The 20827-nt window shown below is 47.2% G+C and overlaps 1 protein-coding gene across 3 annotated transcripts in view; it reads left to right on the top strand.

Moving 5' to 3' along the window:
- USP19 (ubiquitin specific peptidase 19) overlaps window positions 1-20827 on the top strand; it is a 1845650-nt gene that overhangs the window by 1464166 nt on the left and 360657 nt on the right. For all 3 annotated transcript variants that reach the window (XM_069643288.1, XM_069643289.1, XM_069643291.1), the window contains exon 24: window positions 18912-19075. In XM_069643288.1, coding sequence (XP_069499389.1) covers window positions 18912-19075 — 164 coding nt within the window. The remainder of the gene's footprint in view (window positions 1-18911; window positions 19076-20827) is intronic.

Genomic DNA, 20827 nt, shown 5'->3' on the forward strand with positions numbered 1-20827 from the left:
ATGGACGCTTAGTTGGAAATGGCGAGAACGGTATAATTTGCACTATGTCTGTTAAGAAAAGAAAGTATGAGTTATAGGACATATGTTGCAAATTATAATTAGTAACAGTTTGTTTTACCCTCATAAGTAGTACATCGTATGTGCTATGTTTGGTACAACATTTGTGCATGGTACACTGTTGTATTCAAATGTAGTAATCATTGGGTCATTGGGGTAAAAAATCCAAGCTGGATTGAAAAAAAAAAACATGAGTACATTTACAGTTTGCACCTCCACTTACACAAAACAAACCTTCATGAGCTAAACGACTCTTTCTTACTTTGTTGATACACCTCTTATGGTCTCCAAAGTTACATCTAACTACATTGTACTGTGTGGACACTGCCAAGGTGAAATGCAAGGTGGATTGAAAAAACCCATACACTTTAGATTTGCTGACCTGAAGGAGGGCTCTGGTCTGTTGCAACTGCTTTTAACATTTGTAAGTGTGAGCCTTTAGCCTACTTGTTGGTTGTGTTGAAGTGCTCTTGCTTCTCATTCGGAAGTCTGATCCTAGACAGAGCACTCTTAATAATACAAGATTTGCCGAATGTATGATATGGCATTTATAACGCGCCTATACACAAGTGTTAAAAGGCGCTACGAGGACAATGGAGGGGGAACAGAGGCAAGACGGAAACAACGATCATACTAGGCCAGGTGACATTGAGATCGCACAAGTGCAGGGGAGGGAGGATGAGGAAACGGCAGGGGGAAGGAGGGAGAGGGCAATGCAGTACATAGGATAAACAGTCAAATAAATAAAAACAATAAATAAAAAGTACGGCCACCTGATGACAAGTGCAAGGGTAAGTGCAGACATCAGTTGTCAAGTGCTGGTAGGGGGCTGTAGGGATACAGAAACAGCCCTGGAGTATAAGGGTTGCCATGGGGCCGGGGGGCCAGTGCATGAGTGCAACTGGTGGGGAGGGGACCTGGTCCCGGGATCAGAGGGTAGCCCTATAACCAGTGCGGTTTCATTTTCAGCCAAGATATCAACAGGGGAGAGGAGAGAGCAGAAGCAAAGATGAAGGTGTTATTCACCAGCTCGGATGGAGTGATGAAGGAGCAGACGTTATTTGATATCAGATCAGTTAAACAAGGTTTTCCTAAACCAAGGCCTCCTCAACTTGAGGGAGCTCTTTTCTATGATATGCCCCTCTGCTATGGTAGTAAAAACAGACTGAGGGGTAAATCAAATAAGAGCGGAGAACACGCACACCGTCAGAAGACCAAGTTGTAATGAAAGAAAACATGTCAAAAGTTGGGCAATGAACGTTTACTTCCTACTCACTATTCTACCCAGGTGGTAATTACCTTCTTCCCACTTGATTAAATCAGGCGGGGCTTGGAAGAGTTTGGATCTCCTATAAGGGCAATTAACAATCAGAATTAATCCCTTACACTGGGAAGAGAGGTATGGTGTAAGCTAGCAGAAAGACCACACTCTTACCACTTCAGAAGAGAGAAGGGGCAACTGGAAGGTGTGTAGGAGTTCAGGTAACAACAGAAGAAAATAACAAGCAGGGAAGTTAGTAAGGTAGTTACCCAGGCAGCTTGAGGGTCGCACTAGAGTCGGGTTGGTGCACATTTACTGCAGAGCGTCTCTGTGCACTCACTCCTGATAGGCAGTCCAATTGAAGTATTCAGGGGGAGAAGTCTCTATGTGGAGTCCAAATGTGAGTTCAGTTGAAGTTATGCACAAAAAGGAGAAGTGCTTGATTCTGGAATGGAAGACTTACAAAGGAAGTTGATGGTAGTTAGTGTGGCCAGAAGCGCTATGCCAAGATATGCAACAACGCAAGGTGTTGGTGAAACTCAACACAAGAAAGGAATCCATGAGAGGACTGAATCGGTACAGAGAGGTCTTAAACGTGTACCTGGGAGAGACCGTGGAATCCGGAAGGCAGTCGGAAGTCAGCAATGGCAAAGACCAAAGTAAACAGAACGTCGGGCAAGGGAATCCGTAGAGCTGACCGGGGTCGATAACAGCATGTCGGAAAGGCACTGGACGTCCGGCAAAGCAGATCCGTGGGGCAGCCTGGGTTTCAGTAACAGTGGGTCAGGAGGTACCAAGCGTCGGGCAAGTAGAGTCATGTAAGCAATCCAAGGGTCATACCGGAAAATAAACACTCCGAAGCAATTCATGAAGTAAAGCTACAAACGGAAGCAGCGCGTGTTGAGAAGACGCCGCATTTATGTATGCTTCCTGGGGTTGGTTTCCATGGTAATCGCCACCACTGCAGGAATGGGGCCGCCAGATGACGACATATACTACGATTACTTGAAAAAAGGCATGAAAATTAGGGATGTAAACAGGAGCTGGAACCCCAGGACCCTGGATCATATCATGAGGTCTTGAGGTGTTCCGGAACCAGAGATGGTTCTCTTCAAGTTTCAGATAGGCAGGGAGGGAGGCTGTTTCAGTGGGAGGCCCCAGCCGAAGAAAGAGATCTACTACCAACACGTTGCTCAGAGAAGCCACTGACCCTGAGGAAGTTGGAGGGGGATGAGCGAAGAGCTCGAGAAAGATGATATTTAGTAAGAGAGTTGAAGGTATTGAGGCCCCAAGCCCAAGAAGGCCTTGTGGACAATCCACAGAATTTTGAACTTCATCCTCACCGCCATTTCTGTCCTGGAGAGAGACGATCTCTGGGCTTGATGCCAAGGAAAGTCTCGCAGTCCTGTTTTGGATGAGTTGCAGGGGGCGGAGAGTAGAGGCAGGCAGATTCAGAAAGAGGCTGTTGCAGTAGTCCATCCTAGAGAAAACCAGAGCTCTGGAGAGAGCAAGCTTCTGGGGGAAGGAGAGTGAAGGAAGAATACCTCTGAAGAGGTGCAGCTGGTAGTTACTTCTTAGAGACGTCGAGATGTGAGGACAGAAGGAGAGCCTGGAGTCAAAGGTGACCTGAGGTTTTTTAGCCTCACAGGGGGGAGCAGGAAGAGGGCGGAGAGGCTGGCCAGAGAGTGGCAAGAAAGGAGGCAGCAGGTGTGCCAAAGAGGAGAATCTCGGTCTTACTAGAATTAAGGCAGAGATCATTGATGGCACACCACTCCTGGATAGCAGACAGTCAGAGATGAGATGAGAGGAGAAGAGGTGGTGGAAGGGAGCCTGAAAATGAGTTTAGTGTCATCCGCATAGCACTGAAAGTTGGGGCAGAAAGCGGCAATGTGGTGGGAAAGAAGTGCCAGGTATTGGTTGAACAGCCAGGGAGAGAGGTTAGCCCCCTAGGGAACACCACAGGTAGAGATCGAGGAGAGGGAAGACCCAAGTTGGACCTGGGAGGGTTGATTGGAGAAGAAAGAAATCAGCCAAGCCAGGGCCTGATCGCTGATACTCAGGTTATCATGGAGATGGTTGAGCACGATGGCATGGTTGACCGTGTCAAAGGCATAAGAGAGATCAAGTAAGATGAGGACACGGGGTGTTGGAATTGAGGTTGGAGAGCAGGTCTTCACAGATCTTCAGGAGAGCAGTTTCCGTGCTTCTGGCAGCTCTGAAGCCAGGCTAATGGTCATGGAGACAACCAACAGATTCAGTGTGAAGATTAAGCTGGGAGAGGGCCAGCTTTTCCAGGAGTTTGCCCAGGAAAGGAGTGATGGAGATTGGGCAATAGTTAGCTGGGCAAGACATGTCGGCAGAGGGTTTCTTAAGAAGAGGGTGCACAAGGGAGTACTTTAGGGGGCAAGGGGAAAACTCCAGTGGTGAAGGAGTGGTTGTAGAAGTCAGCCAGAGCAAGAGACGGGGTGTCAATGTGGTCCTTGATGGTTTTGGAGGAACAGGTGTGAACCTGTTTTGACGAAACTTTCATAGATCAGACTTGTCTAGAAACCTTGTCTGGGAAGAACAGAGGAAAGGCAGAGAAGGATGGAGGAGAGGTGGCCGAAGAAGGGCCAGAGGATGAGCAGGGAGGAGGGGGAGGAAGAGAGAGGGGACAGGATGTCCTGAATTTTAGAGATGAAATGAGTATCCAGGGCCGTGCAGAGGGCCTCTGGGGGACAGGAGAGTTAGAGACTGCAGCAGGATTGGCCAGCTCCTTTCAGATTTTAAAGAGTTTGGCAGAGTTGTTAGATACTGCAGAGACGAGGGCTTGGATGTGGTCTCTCTTCTTGGTGCGGACTGCGAGCCGGTATTGCCTTTGGAGCAGGCAGCAGGCCAGTTTCAGAGGAAGCACGCCATTTCCTCTCAGCCACCCTACACTTGCGTTTAAGGGTGACAAGGTCGGAGTCATACCAGGAGTTGCACTTGGCTTTGAGCTTCAAGCAAATCCTATTGACGGGGCCAAGAACATCGAGAGTATCAGATATAGCGGAGTGGTGCATGGAAAGGGCTGTGTCAGGGTGTGGGTCAGCCAAAGGGGAAGAGTGGTGCGAGAAAGTGGCAGCGAAGGTCTCAATTGACACACGCTTCATGGGTCGGATAACCGAGAAGGTAGGTGGCAGTGCTGGAGTTAGTTTGGCCGGAGGGGTAGAGAGGGTGAGCTGGGAGGAAAGGATAAAGTGATCACTCCAGTAGAGAGGGGTGGTGAGAGGTATAGAAAGGGGGAAGGTCTGAAGAGATCAGAAGATCCAGAGTGTGACCTGCAGAGTCCGTCAGGCAGAGGGGAGAATAGAGAGTGAGAGAGTTGCAGAGGTCGCAAAAGAGTCTAGAGGAAGGACAGGAAGCATCCAGGTGGATGTTAAACTCTCCAAGGAGGAGGAGTGGAGTGGTCGAGGCCAGGGGGAAGAGGAGAGGTCCGCCCACGCCGAGAGGAAGGTGGAGGTCTGACCAGGTGGCCGATGGATGGTGGCCACAGCAAGGGAATGGCCAGGAGAGAGAGCCTGCAGACTAGGCATTTGAAAGAGGAGTAGGCCTGCATAGGAATGACAGAGGCAGGAATACACTCCAGGAAGATCAGGGCTACACCCCCTCCTGAACGGTTGGATCTGGCCGCAGAGAGAATCTTATAGCCATCAGGGAGTAGAGTGTCAAAGCTCGTGACAGAGCTGGCCGTGAACCATGTCTCGGTGAGACCGAGGACATCGAGGTCAAGTTCCTCCAGGAGGTGGCAGATGTCAGAGGAGTGTTTGACAGCTGAGCGAGATTTGAGAGTGGCAATATTGTTAAAGTTGCCATCCTTGAGAGACCTCTGGGGGAGAGGTACAAATCAGAGGTACGCCCTGCAGAGGTGTAGCAGAAGCCCGAGGGGTGGGGGGGAGCAGAAGAAGGAGAGGGCAAGGTAGCCAAGGAGGAGGCAGCGGGGGGGGAGTGATCAGTGGGGAGGGGGAGAGAGGGGACAGCAGGAGAGGAAAGGAAATTGAAGTGCGGGAAGCGTCTATGAAAGAGGAGAAGGTTGGCCTGAGGGCCTTCAAACAAAACGGTACCATTCAGGTAAACCTTAATGATGACCTTAGAGGAGTGGAAGGGGGCCAGGAGGACCTCCCACCGGGTGCCACCATTAATGGGCAAAGAGAAAAGAGAAGGCACAGAGACCATATGTCTGGCGAGGGAACGACAAAAAGGATGTCAGTGAGGGTTTGCCTGGAGGAGGCACTTGTATATGTGTCGGCGATAGGGAGGCCTGGGTTGGAGACCAAGATGTCCTTTTTAAACTTCTTCTTACCGGATTTAGCACAGAGAGCAGGATAGTCGATGGAGAAATGGAGAGCACCAAAGAGTAGGTAGGGAGAGGAGAGAAGAAGAAAGGGGTATGGGGGAGAGGCGTGGAGACACTAGGGAAGGACACAGGGAGGGGTGCAAGCAGACGAGACAAGGAGGGACGAGACAAGAGTTGACAATTGAACAATATGACAAGAGCTAAGACAATAGTGAAGCAGTTTTCTACACAACCTAGATGTCTGAGGAATAGAAGGAGAAATACAGGTAATGTAAACAAAAACAGGGCAGTTCGTGAGGAAAACTGCAATGAAAAGAGATGACCGAAGTAGGCAAGGATACAGCAGAAACAGGACAGTAGGAAAGCAGTGATGAGGGCAATCCAGGCAGAGCAGAGGGCGCGCGGGGGCAGGGGATCAGAGGAAGGGGCACAAAGGAGGTGCATGGAAACATGTGGTCGGGAACGTGAGGAAGTTGAGACCCATGGTTGGGGACCACACGGGCAATGCATGTGGCATGCAGTCGTGGAAAGCAAGGAAGTTGTGAGGGCACGCGGAAGGAGAGTTAGCGAGGAACCGCGCATTAAGAGATTGCGAGGGGGTAAGCGCGAGGCAGGGAATCACGAGAAAGTGACGTGGACATGCGATGAGGCGAGTTGTGAAGAAGCATGCAATTGAGGATTGCGAGGAACCACGCGGGCTAAGGAAAACGTGGGTCGCGTTTTCATGGGATCGCGGGTGGAGGGGAGCACACGCGAACAGGGGAGTTGCGAGGGATCTCGGTCAAGGATTGCGCTGAACTACGTGGGTTGGGAGCGAGGCAAGAGCAGATCACCTAGGGGGAACGCGAGGGGTGGGGGGACATGGACACACAATCAAGGAGTTGCAAGTGACCAGGCAGGCTATGGCGTGTGCAGAGCACTGGGCAGCGCACAGGGGGTGGGGGGAGTGCGACTGGTTGCACAAGTGAGGGGGGAGGTGAGAACGTGCGCAAAGCGTGGTGGAGGGTGCAGGAGGAGGGCAAGGAAGTGCAGAGCAGCAAGCAACTCCCAAATTCTTACCTGGTGACCGCAGACAGGAGGGTGACATGTCTTCTCTCAGTCTACGCTGCAGAACCCTTAGTCGGCAAACACCTGTGTCGCTCAACAGTGCTGCTCTGTCCTGAGAGGGCTTTGCCACAGAGGGTCCCGAACCTCAGATTATATAGGCTTGGTAGCGTGGATGTAACAAACGTGTTACGCGGAAATTCGGGCAGCTTCTCCTGCGACCATGCGCCGCTCAACACCACAGCATTGTCCTGCGGAGGCTTTTCTAAAATAAATTCTTGATTTTAGGCCTGAGACAACTGTTGGCAACCGAAAACCACAGGCGAGTATTAAACTAAAACATTCACTTGCATTATATATACATTCAACTTGGTATGCTCTGCTATGAGCACTAATGCTTAACTATACAGTTAGTCCGTTTTCAGAATATTGTAAATGTAGTAAGTGAATGAGAAATAGAGCCCGGTAAGTAATCAATACTTTGAGTACTAATAGGTTGCAGAAAAAGGAGCTAGCAAACGCCATACAAAACCTTAGTAATAAGATATTAACCTTAAAAAGTTATTCCGTAGCTAGAGAAGAAGGTGACTAGTGTCCTTACTCACAGGTCCTAATAAAAGTATTTGCCTGAGGCTACGAGTCTCTTTAGGAAGTCGGTGCAAGTGTTGTCTTGAGCCAACAAGTAGTTCTGTAAGTGTTCCAAAGTTTAGTAAAAACATCCCAACCACCTTTGCAGAGATGCAAGGAAGGATGCCAGGTCGGAACACCACTGTTAAAGGCAAGGGAGGGGTAGAGCTAGGACTTTATGCCTGTAAAACTCCATTGATACTGGGAGGTGGAGGGCATTACAGGTGTGCTTACTCGGCCCCTCTACTGAGAGACCACCATTAGAGATCCTGAAATGATAGGGCCCTCTGAATCTATGCCTTGGTTCTGTAGTCACTTCAGGTATCTGGTTATTGGGTCCATCTAATTCATGGTTCTGGAATTGGATGAATCGATTCTAGACAGCTGGACACCCAGGAGAAGTATGGCTACTGGACCACCACGCAGGCGGCACCCTCCAGGGACTGCTAGGAAGCGATGCAGGCAGAGAGCAGGGATGGGTACTTGAAGAAAATGGTGGTAGATGATCCGTATGGTGGAAACAAAGAAACCAGTCCTGCAAAGCAGCTCTTCATGTTGGAGAGCGGCACGCTTCTTGTTCCATATGCTGAGTAGCTGCAAAGTCCCAAGGCTGAACTCTGGGCGGTGACCGGTGAAGCTAAATTGCTTTTGATGACTTCTGGCTAGCCCACAGGATGGTTTTTGGACTGTCCAACCACTTCCATCCACTGGATCTTCAAGCACAGGTTGGGACTGGTCGTTCACACCGTCCCATGACTTGAAGAATTGATGAAGGTCTTCAGGAAATCTCCCGAAAGACTGGGCTTTGCCAGCCAAGTGAAGAAAGGGCTGCTGGCAATGAGTTCCATGTCTTCAGTGGGCTGCTCCCCTTCATTGGGTATTAGCTTCAATTATGAGCTGGAAAATGGCTGCATGAGTCCCCCTTTTATCCAAGACCCAGGCTGGGGTTGCCCCGGCCCACCTAAGTCAAGGATCTGCACCATTCAACCTGGCTCAGGTTGTCAATTCTAAGCAGCCTCGACCACTGCATCTGCCCAACAACCATACACTGGCATGAATGTGGAATGGGTCCAGAGAGACCCAGCCGCCACATCTGGCCACCCGCACTGCCACCTTGCTGGCTAAAGCTGGGGTTTTCCCCTGGAAAGGACTTACCCCTGCACTTGCACAATCTGAATGGCACAAGGCCTAGTAAGATCATTGTTTTGTCCTCCTCTGTCCCCCCCCACCACCACCACCACCCACTTCCTTGTCGTGTTGCGCCTAGCAACAGCACGTTTTAAATGACCGATCATATCAAATATGGAAAATCTGGTTACTACAGGGCAGGAAGAATTTTCGATTACAAGATGGCCAAATGACGGGTGCAAATCTCGTGGCACGGCTATATGAGTATATGGTCAAATGCAAAAGTGCACCAAGCTATGAAAAAGAAAACAGTTGAAAAGTGTCAGCTGCCACGAGCCAATCCTAGACGCAACATGCAAGTAACCACAAAGTGTTTTAACACTTACCTGGCAATGTTGGCTGTTTACAGTGGTTTCAGCATATCTCGGTTTGGGTTTTCAGTCCCTGGCGGTCCAGTCTAGGCTCCCGAATTCTCCTGCTGCCTCCCCTCTTCTGCTGGGTCGGGCCTCCAATGTTGAAACTGTTTTCTGCAAGTGATACCTCTGCATCCTCCTGTATACTGCCAGGATCTGCTGCTTTGGACATCCAAAGGTGCCTCCAACTGCGATTACCACCCTGGGTTTGTTTTCTGCTGAGCGACCCCCTTTCTTTGTCCTCCAAGCTACCAGGCACCATGTCCATGTGTTTACTCATGCTTCCAGAGTCTTCCTCACCGAGTTCTCCACAGTAGGATTCAAGTATGACAATATGGAAAGGTTGTTTCTTCCTTTTCATGATCATCAGTCTCTTCATTGGCTCACGATGCAAGCCCTTTGGACTGAAGGACATGTGACTAGAGTTATGTTTTTCAATACTATTTGTATTTCCTTGGCCACCAGTGTTAGGTAAGATTTGGCGCAGTACCCTTTGGGGGCACTACAACAACCTTGACTTCCTGGCAATAGGAACCCAAGCTTTGGTGTAAGTCTGTACTACACAGGTTGGTAGTGTGGACGAGCAGCCAGGCTTATCTCAAGAGGGGTCAATGTGAGCAGTAGAGGAGTTACATAGAGATGATTCACAGTGACCAGTATCCAAATAAACACTTACAAGGTTTCTTGATTAAACAATTATTAATGTATTTAAGTCTTAAGTCAGTTTGATTAAGCCTTCTTCAGAAGGGGCAATATTATAGTAACACAAATACACTCTAAAATACACTCTTAGTTTCTCTAAATCAGCAAATACCCATTTGGGATGGCACACAGACACTTCCTACACCTTCAGATGACTTAAATAGCTAGTATACTGTGGACATAATATATCACTGGTACATTTAGAGCAATACTGAGATGAGTGTTAAAGTAAACAGATTTCAGAATAAAACAAGAGATCACGCAAATATTCTGAAGCAGGTAAGTACTTTTGACCCCTCCCTCCCTCCAATGCAAAGTAAATTAACCCTTTCCTGGAGGGAAGGTAAGACACAAGCTGAGGAGAGAAGTCATTCGGGGAGCCAGGCAAGCCGTTGTCAATTGGGCAAAAGTCACAGTGAGCTGAAGCACTTCTTGCAGGTGAGTAAAAGTCTTTCACCATGTTTTAGAAGTCTTTGTAGAAAAAGTAGAATCAAATTAGGGCCACAAGCTGGGAGGCTTGTGAGTTGTAGATGATGCAAGCCACTCTACAGGGTTAACCAAGACAAGACTCAGCTGAGATCAATTAAGGCTACAAGACAAGAGCTACGTTCTTAGACTGTACAGTACCTTTGTTATTGTTATTTGCACTTGTAGTGTGCTGACAGCCCGCAGGCATCAGTGCTCAAAAAGAGAAACAGAAAATGGAAATCAAAGAGAGAGAGCTCCCAGAAAAGAGTAATCCAAAGACCATGGTCTTAACTCCATTCCGAAATTTCAGGATGTTAGTTTCGGCGCGGAGAGGCAGGCGAAGCTTATTCCATAGAGGAGCAACCTGAGCAATAAAGGACCTACAAAGTCCTCTAACCCGCGTACTCCGTGGAACTGAGATGCAGATTCCTTCACTAGTCCTAGTGAACCTAGTCGGAGTGCATATTTTAAGTTTCTTTAAGATAGCAAGGGCTAGGGGCTTGCCCATTTATACATTTATGCACCAATGTCAAGGCCTTAAACTGTATGCGAGCCTCCACGGGGAGCCAGTAAAGGGTTCTCTCGTGTACAGAGATGGGCTTGTGTCTTGGGATATTCTTAACAATGGGTACAAGGAAGTTGTCTGAGACTGTTACTAGATACTGTTAGGCAGAAACCTGTGCAGTTCCCTTAGGGGGACCAATGCAAAAGGCTTAAGACTGCAGGTGTTGGCAGTAAACCCAATTGGTAGCAGTCTGTACCACCCAGATTTACCTGGTAGCTGTGTCTGAGCAGCCAGACTTCTCTCAAGAAGAGTTAGACCGTATATAGAGTGTACAAGATAGGTACCAAAATACAGTAGCACACGCAAACACTGACCAGAGCTTTGGTATCAAGTATAGAATTATTTATTTAAAGACACACTTAGAAATAAACTAGCGCTATTATTGTAAGCAAGTTCAAAAACACAGTCACTATTATTATATATACATCCCTTATCCCTTATTAGACAAGTCTTAGTTAGCACCACTTATTTCCAGACAGAGGTAAGCGCTTAACTAAAGATGGCACTCCAATAAGTTTAAGAAAAAGGGAGGGAAAAGGCAGAAATTAGGAACAGCACACAACACAATACTTTAGAAGCACTCAGCAAGGCAGGAAAGTCAAAGTCTACTTGTGAGCAAAATGTTCAGAGGCCAGGCTCCCTCTTGGAGAGAGTGGAACACCAATGCGCCCAAGATCACACAGTTTAAAAGGCTTGGAAAGTCTTGCAGAGAGTTTAAAAAGGAATCAGTTCAGCTCAGAAAAGTTCAGTTGCCAGCCTAGGGCCTACCCACGTGGTAAGTTGAGGAATTACGAGACACCCCACACAGACAGTTGCGAGGGAGGCCAGGCAGACACAGTACCTTAAAATTGGAGAGAATCCTCCAGCGGGGGCAGGTCCAGGCAGCGGGTGCAAGTCGCGGCGTCGTCCAGAGGAAGAGATGATCTCGACGTGGAGGAAAGCTGAAGGTCGTTGCACTGCCAGGGAAGAAACCAGCCACGGAGTTCTCCGGTAAAAAGGTACTACCCTTTTATTCGCGGTAGTGGAAAACTGTGGTATCCCGGTTGCTGGGGTGCTTGGCACAGGCAAGGCAGCCACGAGATGATCCGGGAAGGCGAAAAGGCGGGCAAACTGGTTATCCCCACCAGTCAAAGGAAGAAGACTCTTTGGGATGAAGATCTCCTCTGTCGTTGGAAGAATGGAAGAAGTGGCGAGTCGGTTCAGCAGGGCTCCACCGGTGGTGTCGTTGTTGCAGGTCGGCTCACCTTCTCCCTCTTCGGATTCTTTGGTCCTGTGGCGACGTATGAAGTCCCAGTCCCCAAAGCCCTGCTTTTATGCAGAAAACCCCCATTCATCAGTCCTAGCTGTCACTCAAACATGCTAAGTGGTGAGCCGGTCGGCTCACCACTGGGCCAATCACACCAGAGTGCGACTTCAGTTGCCGAGGCAACTCAGTCCAGGGTGCCTAAACCCCCTCCAACACCCCCTGTGGTACCCAGACAGAGTGGCACCACTTTTGGAGGCTTCTGTGGAGAAGCCCGCCAAAAAGTGGAAGAAAGGGCTCGACTTGGGTTGGAGTCAAAGAAGCGAACAGAGTTCTGGCAAAAAATACCAACCGGTGAATTAATATTAAATAAATAAACCGGCGGTATGTTTGAGGCTATGTTAAAAAGTATTAGCCTCGAACAATGGGAAAATCCCATAGGAATATATTTGCGGTTGAATATAAAAAGTAGTATCCACTGCCACCAGCCAAAACTCACTCAAGGGGGACTGGATAGTGCTCCCTCGAACAACAGACCCAGGGGCAATCAAATTGCCCCTACCAGTACGCCCATAATATGATGGTTTGTACTGGTTCTGTTCACAATTTAGGACTAGTAAAGCCAATGGTGACTTTACATGCCCTGGGAGGCAGTCAGTTCCAGGGTACGGAGTCTATGTTTGGGGGTCACTATGACACCCCTGTGTTACGGCACGGAGCGTGCTGTGTAACACATATACCAAAAACACATGAAGCCCTATGGAGTAAAAGACCCCATAGCCCATTAAACACATTCCAAAGTCAAAGGATATCTCAAATCATGTCTAAGAGTGGGTGAAAAAGAGTCTCACTCTTAGCAGGAGAAAAAAATAAACCCCAAAAAATCCAGCAAAACTGCTGGGGGACTCACTAGGTTTGGGAAATTAGCCTTAACAGAGAATTCTCCCTAACAGATACTAACATCAGACCATTGCAATAGTCCAACTGCAGCATCACAAGAGCCCGAACCAAAGTGGCACAGTTAGATTCTAAAACATATAGAAGACGTAGTGTGTATTGCGCCTTATTCACGACACTCTCGATGTTGGCATTGACTGAACTCTAACTATAGTAGTTATCGCATGGCCTTCCACAAAAAAAACGGAATATGCTAAACCCAGTTTAGATCTTGCCTGGTATGATGCAAAGATCATCATTTCAGCTTTCTTGGCATTTAGACACATGCCATGTAAAACCATCCATTGTTGGATGGCAGTATAGACTTTATAGTTTCTGAGTCCTCTTTATACTTACCGCTCAGTTCAAACACAAGCTGAGTATCATCTGCATAGGTGGTAAAATGGACACCCAGCCCGGCCAACAGGACACACAGTGAGCGGCAGTAAATATTAAATAGACACAGGGTCATGCACGTGCCCTGAAGGACGCCACATTTCAGGAGCTCCTCAGGAGACAGTGCATAAGCCTAGACAATCCGAGATTGGCGGCCCATCAAAAAAGATTTGACCCATGCCAAGGCATTACCTGATATGTTATCCAACGCCCTCAACCCATCCAGCAACTTGTCATGGTCGACCAGGTCAAAGGCTGCTGATGAGTCCAACATCATCAGCAGCCCTGTCTTGCCTTGATCCATGACCTGAAGCATCACCAACTTCATGTCCAACAGGCCTGTGTCAGTACCATAATTGGTCCGGAAGCCCGATTGCCTAGGGTAAAAAGCTGCAGATCCTTCTAAGAACGCCTGAAATTGCAATCTAGCCACTTTATCCAGAATCCTTAGAAAAAAGGGTGCATTAGTGATAGGCCTGAAATTTGAATAATCTGCAGGGTCAAGGCCTGATTTCTTCAGCAGAGGGGTAACGGAGACCCTCTTTAGTGCCTCAGGGACACAACTGTCCTGAAAGCTAGCATCAATAAGCTTGGTAAGAAAGGAACAGGAATGTATTATTCAAAATGATTCTAGACTGCAACTCCTGTGCCGGTAGTAGGCCTCATGTTGGTCATAATACTGTCCAAAGAGTCCTCAGATACACTCCTAAATACAAACCCACCAAATGAGGGTTGGTCCGGGGTGCCTACAGGTAAGGTAGTACCTTTTGGTTAGAAGAAATGGTTCCAGCTGGTTTCGGTTCCAGTGTGGCTCTGTAGATCCTGTTGTTCCTGTGCCTCAGTCATGGGGACAAGAGGGAGGAAATTTGGGGACTCCTACAACAGGACGGTTGGCGGCAGAAAAGGACCAACTTCTATTCAGCCGCACTTTGCGGTTTCAGCTCCTTGCGTCTCAGAAAATAGCACCACCGCGGTCTCATGGATACCACTCTGGATTTTCCTCTCATCTAGGGTCAAACACTCTGTTGAGGTGGCTCAGATTTGGTCAGTCCTGCTTACTGGGAGTCTGGAGGATCTTCCAGCAGCTCTGGTCCATCTTAAAAGTGATGCACTCAGTTTGGTGTTCTCCTCCCTGGCACTTCGGCTCCAGAAGCATCAGCAGTGCAAGTACAGCCAGCTCCGAGAGGATGTCCAAATGAGTTCACTTTGGAGTTGATTGGTCCCACCAACTCAAGGGGAGAAGTCGTCCTTGCAAGGCTTCTATAGTTGAAGCGAATTCAGAGCTTCAGCAAAGTAGCAGGGCTTCACCGGGCAAACCAACGGTCCAGAAATGCAGCAGGCGTCTCTTGCAAGTTCTTCGGATTCCTTCGTCCAGTGGTCGACTCTACCTTCCAAGCCAAAAAGCCTCGCCTTGTATGCAGGTTTCTCCCATTCATTCCAGCCTAGCTGTCAATCACACAGCTGGGTGGCTGTCATTGCCGGACAGCCAGCTGGCCAATCACCTTTGGGTGCATTCCTGTAACCAAGGGGATTAAGCACAGGGAGTTTCAGGCACCTCCCTCACTTCATGCCCCCGCCAGACATACTGGAGCCAGAGGTGGGCTTCACTCATGAATCCCACCAAAGACAAAATGAACAAAGGGACCAAACCTGGTTTGGCGCGCAGAGTAAATGTCAAGAAGGATCTTTCCAGCAAGAAATGGCGAAAAAAGACCGGGCCTTTTTGACAAAATGGGCACCCATGGGTGCTTTACTGCATGTTCGAACGCAGTCCACAGTAAAAACTCCCAATGGTAGTTAAAAGTAAACCACTGCCACCAGCCATTAAATGTAGAAAGGGTAACATAAAAATGTTACATGAGAAACTAGACAAAGGGGATACTAAGGAACCCCTCCTGCACCCTATTGTAAGATAGCGTGCGCTGGGTCTAGAAAGTTACAAATGGTAAGCAAAGTCAATTTCACTTTACTGCTCTTGGAAACGGTAGTTTCACCAAGAGAAGGTATTTAAACCTGTGGGAAATCTAAAAGACTTCCTTGTGCCACTGCACTGAAGGTGATGTGTGTCACAATGCAAAGATGATGCCTATGGAGTTTGTCAGACTCCAAAACCAAAAAGACAGTGTTAAATCACAGAAAAATACATGAGAGAGTGGGTAAAAAGGGTCTCACTCTCTCCCGGTTAAAAATTAAAAAGTCCTAGAGTCTAGCAAAAATGCTGGGGGTCTCTAAGTTAGAGAGGATTTAGCACATATCTCAGAAATTCTCTCTAACATCCTGCTTTACCTGCCGACCCAGTGCACAATCTGAGGGTCCTGCCTATCAAACTAAGCTCTATGAGCCTACAACATGCAGGAATCTGCCAGCAAGTGTGGACGCCATCTGGAACATTGTGACTGGTTCCCAGAAGAACATGTGATACACTGCCTCCCTCCCTTATTCAGTTAACTCTTAGCCAAAAGCAGCATAAGGCAGCTCTCTTTTCGGGAAGTGTTTGGGCTGGAAAGGGCCAAGGGCCAGAACCCCTTCTCAAGGCAGGACTTCACCCAGTTCACTCTTTACTTGACTTCTGCCTACATGCATAGGTATCCTTTCACCCATTGACTTATCCATTTATTGAAGGACTTCTGTTACCTCATAGGACCAAGGCACTTTGCTTCTTTTGGGCCTGTTAACTGTCATTTGGTTACCTGTGGCTCTTATCCTCCTCTTCCCTTTCTGTTTACTGACCTATCCTCCCTCTATCTTGGGTTGTACACTTTCTTCACTCACCTGTTTCTTCTACACTCCAGCATGTATCTTGATTCCTCTCCATTTCTCCTTCTCACTCTTCTCCTTCCCTTCTCTTATAGCCCCTAACCTTAACTTGGTACAACCATCTCACTGCCGCCCCCCTCCACTCCTTAAATAAAAAGCTCCCGTGCTCCCATCCTCTCCATCCTCACCTATCCCAGTTGCCTAGCGCATAACACCTGCTCCTCTCCCCCACCTCCTGTCATCCTTCCACTTACTTTTTGTATGTTGTTGTACTTACCCTTTGTGAAGAATCACCTTTACCAAGATGCACCTGGAACCAGTTACGATGATTCTGGTGGCCCTGATGTGGGTCTGCTAACCCTGGTTCTCTCCCCTGATGGCAATGTCAGTCGCACTGTGAAAGAAGCTGCTATGCCCGTACAACATGCTGTCACAAGAAAGGTGGGGAGACACTTCATCCATGCCTTCAAACTCTCAACTTAGTAGCCTGGCTTCTGAGGTCATAGAGTTCGGACACCTCCAATTTCCTCAAAGTTGAATGGACTTACTTGGAGAAACATGAAAACCTAACACCTTTGTCATCTGGTGCAATACGTAGAACATCAATCTTATTGACTGCTCACCAACACATATCGTCCTGTACCTGACTCACCCACTATATTCAGGCCTGGTTTTCATTTCCTTAAAGGTCCACTTAGCTGCACTTTCAGCCTACACCACGTCCCAGAAGAAGGTTTTGTGGTGGAAAATTCCAGTGATCAAGGCTTTTATGGAAGAGGTTAAAAAACTTCTTCCCCTATCTCCAACCCAGCTCCCGGATGGGACCTGAATGTTGTACTGACTAGATTAATGGGACCTCCCTTTGAACCTATACACAAGGCTAGCCTTAAAGCTCTCACTTACAGGACTGCCTACCTGGTGTCACATACATCAATAAGGAGAGATAGTGAACTGCGGCCCTTTCAGTTCAAGACCCATTTGTCACTATTCACGAGGATCACCCACGGTTTGTGCCTAAATTTATTTCAAAGTTCCATGTGAGCCAATCAATAGAATGACCCACTTTTTTCCAGAACCCCACTAATGTGGCAGAAAGAAGCCTCCACACGCTTGATTTGAGGAGAGCGGTGCTATATTATCTGAAGAAAACCACAAAGAAAGACCAATCAGTTTTTCTTTTCAGTGGCAGCTGGTAATGAAGAGGACTGTGTCTCTAAATCAGCCATTTCAAAGTGGATCAAAACTGCATCACACTGTGCTACACTCTTGCCAAGATAGATCGGCCCTTCAAGCCTATAACACACTACTCGGGGCACTGGGGCTTCCATAGCAGTCATTGCAAATGTTCCTCTTGAGTCCATTTGTAAAGCAGCAACCTCGAGTTCTGTACACACTTTTACACAACACAACTGTTCCTTCACACGTCCCACCACCATCTCTGGGTACTGCTCGCTTGTCTCTGCACAGCATGTGATCTTAGCAGATTAACAAGAATCAGAAGACATGCATTACTTACCGTAATAGCATTTCTGATGATTATATCTGCTTAGATTCACATGTGCCTACTCTTCCTTCCCTCTTGGAGTAGAAGGAACATAGACATTTACGCCTCTCTCTCTCCCTCTTTCTCTTTGTACTCGCTCACGGTAGACATAAGGCTCCCTCACGGCAGAAAAAACGCAATCAGAAGGACCTTCGAGGCAAGAGGGATTTTGGGTACACTACACGTCAAATTAGGGATACTGTTACAGGCATGGCCATGTAGACGTCCCCTTTCGATCCTCGAAAGAAAGATGCAATACTCCGCAATTACTACTAGATGTCGGACTATATGCACAGCATGTGAATCTAAGTAGATACTATCATCAGAAATGCTATTATGGTAAGTAATGCATGTCACATGTTTATATTTTTCAGTATACCAGTGTGGAGTAGTTTCTAGATAAAAGTATGTGGACCAATTTTACCTATGTGTCCGCCTGCTACTCCTACCCGAGATTTGATCCTTGTTGCTCTGTCCACATTACTTATCTTGACAATTGGTTTTGCTTGCTATTCTTGTGTATATGGTTGGATATCCCACAGTAGACGGTTGTACAAAAACTTCCTAAGTACTCCTGACAAAAATGAAGCCTTTCAGCATACTTTGTGACTTTGTGTCTTCTGTTTGTCTACCATAATGTAAAAAAAAAAAAAGCTGGAACTCGGGCAAAGAAGGGGGGAATCCTTTACCACAGAGACATGTCATTTGTCATGATCGTTCTCAGTACAGGGGCTCTGACATTTTATCAAATTACAAACACTGGTGGCACGGCTCAGTCAGCTCTCAAGACCTCTCTCTTTTTTTCAAAGTAGCGTCTGATGGCCCACGCTAATAATTTAGTCAAGAGGAATGTGCAAGTTCTAAATCCACACTACTTCAGGATGGCATAGCATGCCTGCACTGGACGATCGTAGATGTGGCATGATAGGTAAAGGTAAAACCAACTACATTGGCAGTGCTATTTTCTTCTAGCAACACGCTGTGGAGAGTTGCAAAATACATGTGAGGTAGCTCTCTGGGGAGCAGGTTATTGTATCGCAGCAAACAGAACAACGTGTGTTAACTGATATTACCAATGTTGATGACAAGTAAAATGGCTTTAAATATTTTCAGCTTGCATTCCTAACCTCCGGCTAATTACGTGGTAAATTCCAGATATGATTGTGAATGTTAAATGGGGTGTGTTACATTAATTTAGACTGCATTCCTTGGTAGCTTCACAGATGCACCAATATTGCTAACTGTTGACTGTTGTGTGGACAGTGTTACTCTATATAAATGTCAATCAATTGAAACTTTTTCACATGCAAAATTATCAGGCTATTCCATTCAAAGTTCTAGCAAATGTACCAGTGTAGGCAATGGGCTGCATGCTGTTTATTGCTTGTCCACGATTGCTGGTTTTCATTTCATGGCATTATCCAAAGACTAGATCTCCTGTTTTCTTTGCCAATAGGAACCTGGATCTTAGTAAATTTTGCATTGGGCAGAAAGAGGACCATCAGCTTCCCATTTATGATTTGTATGCAGTTATTAATCACTATGGAGGTATGATTGGTGGGCACTACACGGCCTATGCTAGGCTACCGAATGATAAGAACAGCCAGCGCAGTGACGTGGGTAAGTAACTTTTGGTGTGATTGGGAGATGGTTGGATGACTTGTCTATGGTCACATACATTTCCAGTGCATTATTGTAATTAGGCCTCAAAATTAGAAATAGCCATTGGCTCCTTGGTAAGGACGAAGTGTGTGTGTGTGTGTGTGTGTGTGTGTGTGTGTGTGTGTATTTAACTGGAGGTATGAGTGACTTCTGTTTTAATGCCTAGCTAGTAGTTTGCAACTAAAAATGTGTACCCCAAATTGTAACTATAGACTTGAGGCAAATTATCGTATCCAGTGTCCACTCCCCAAGTAGAGCAGGAAGTAAAGACCCAATTCATTGGATTGCGTTCTCCCGCAGACTCCTCATCTTGATAGATAGCCCATCCAGCATCAGATGCTTGCAAGATTTCAATGGGGGGCGGGGAGGGCATGTTCAAATGGATTTCTAGCATCTGGCTAGATCGATAGATTTTAGGAAGCCGCCCTAGTCATAGTGAACAGGGCCATTTGAGAGTTTGACCAAAGCCCAATCAAGGTAGCAATGGAGAACAGTAAAGGCTTATTACCATACGAGTCCGAGTGGGGTCATTGGCCCTCAATGAGTCCACACAGTATGTCACAGTCCTAAAATTTAGACGTATAAAAGATATTTATTTATTCTGATCTGCTTGCTTGTGCTTTCTCTTTCTCAGAGTATATGGGCTCTTTTCCTTATGCATATGTTTTAATCTCTTTGATTTTCCTCTTCTGAAGTTCCTTCCTTATGCGCCTTTCTTTTAAAAAAAAAAATATATATATATATATATATATATATATATATATATTTATTTATTTATTTGAGGCTTGTGAAATCTGGTTAGATCACATTCTATGCATAGGCCAAAAAGTGGAAGCTGCAGAGCATTACAGTTGTTTTCGAAATTCGTAAAGGGACTTCGACAGAGCATGCCATTAATACTATCCCTAGTGCGACGTCAACTGTGCCCATGATACGTCATGCGTCGAGGTCCCTTCGATTGTTTTTTTCCACCATCGCGAGCAATCGCTTATCGCAAAGTGCAATTTCGGCGTACGCCATTGACTTTATAAAAAGTGTTAATAATAGTTACTCTTTCTGTCCTTTTTCAACCGCTGTGTCTCGACGCAGTGAAGAACTCAACAAGGACAAGATGAGCCGTCGGACAAAAAATCTTCGACAGACTTCTGTCGGCCCTGGAAGGCCCACTGGGCCTAGGGCCTTACAGTGGGGGGCGGTCATTACGACTTTTCCCTGGTCGTCCTGCTGCCTACCCCAAACATGGAGAGGACTCTGTTTAAATGTTGCCCTTCCTGTAACAAAAAAATATACGTGGATCATTAAGCACAGAGTGTGCCATCTCTACCTTAATCGAGACCACAACGAGACTCGCTGTCGAGCCTGTAAATTGCTTTAACCAAAAGGTGGAGGAAGACTCCAGCGCTGGCAGCGATGCCGTCCTTTCAGACAGCGAGGGTGCTGAGGAACATCCTTGTTCCCAGTGCTAGCCCCTGACCCTAGTAGACATGCCGGCGGCTCTGTTTTGGGACGACACCCGACGACAAAGACACTACACTTTACCACACCAAAGACATACCCCACAGCAATGTGTCTCGCACACACTGAGAGTCGGCGCCTAGGGGTAAATCTACAGATTCGCTGTCCTCTGGGCACTCCGAGTCTCGACTGCCTCATGACAGGCCCCATAATACCCCTTCTACTGACCGCAAGACGTCGAAAGATGCCGAGCAG

This window comes from Ambystoma mexicanum, chromosome 2p (assembly GCF_040938575.1).
Source record: "Ambystoma mexicanum isolate Mex_15411 chromosome 2p, UKY_AmexF1_1, whole genome shotgun sequence".
In the NCBI taxonomy this organism is placed as follows: Eukaryota; Metazoa; Chordata; class Amphibia; order Caudata; family Ambystomatidae; genus Ambystoma; species Ambystoma mexicanum.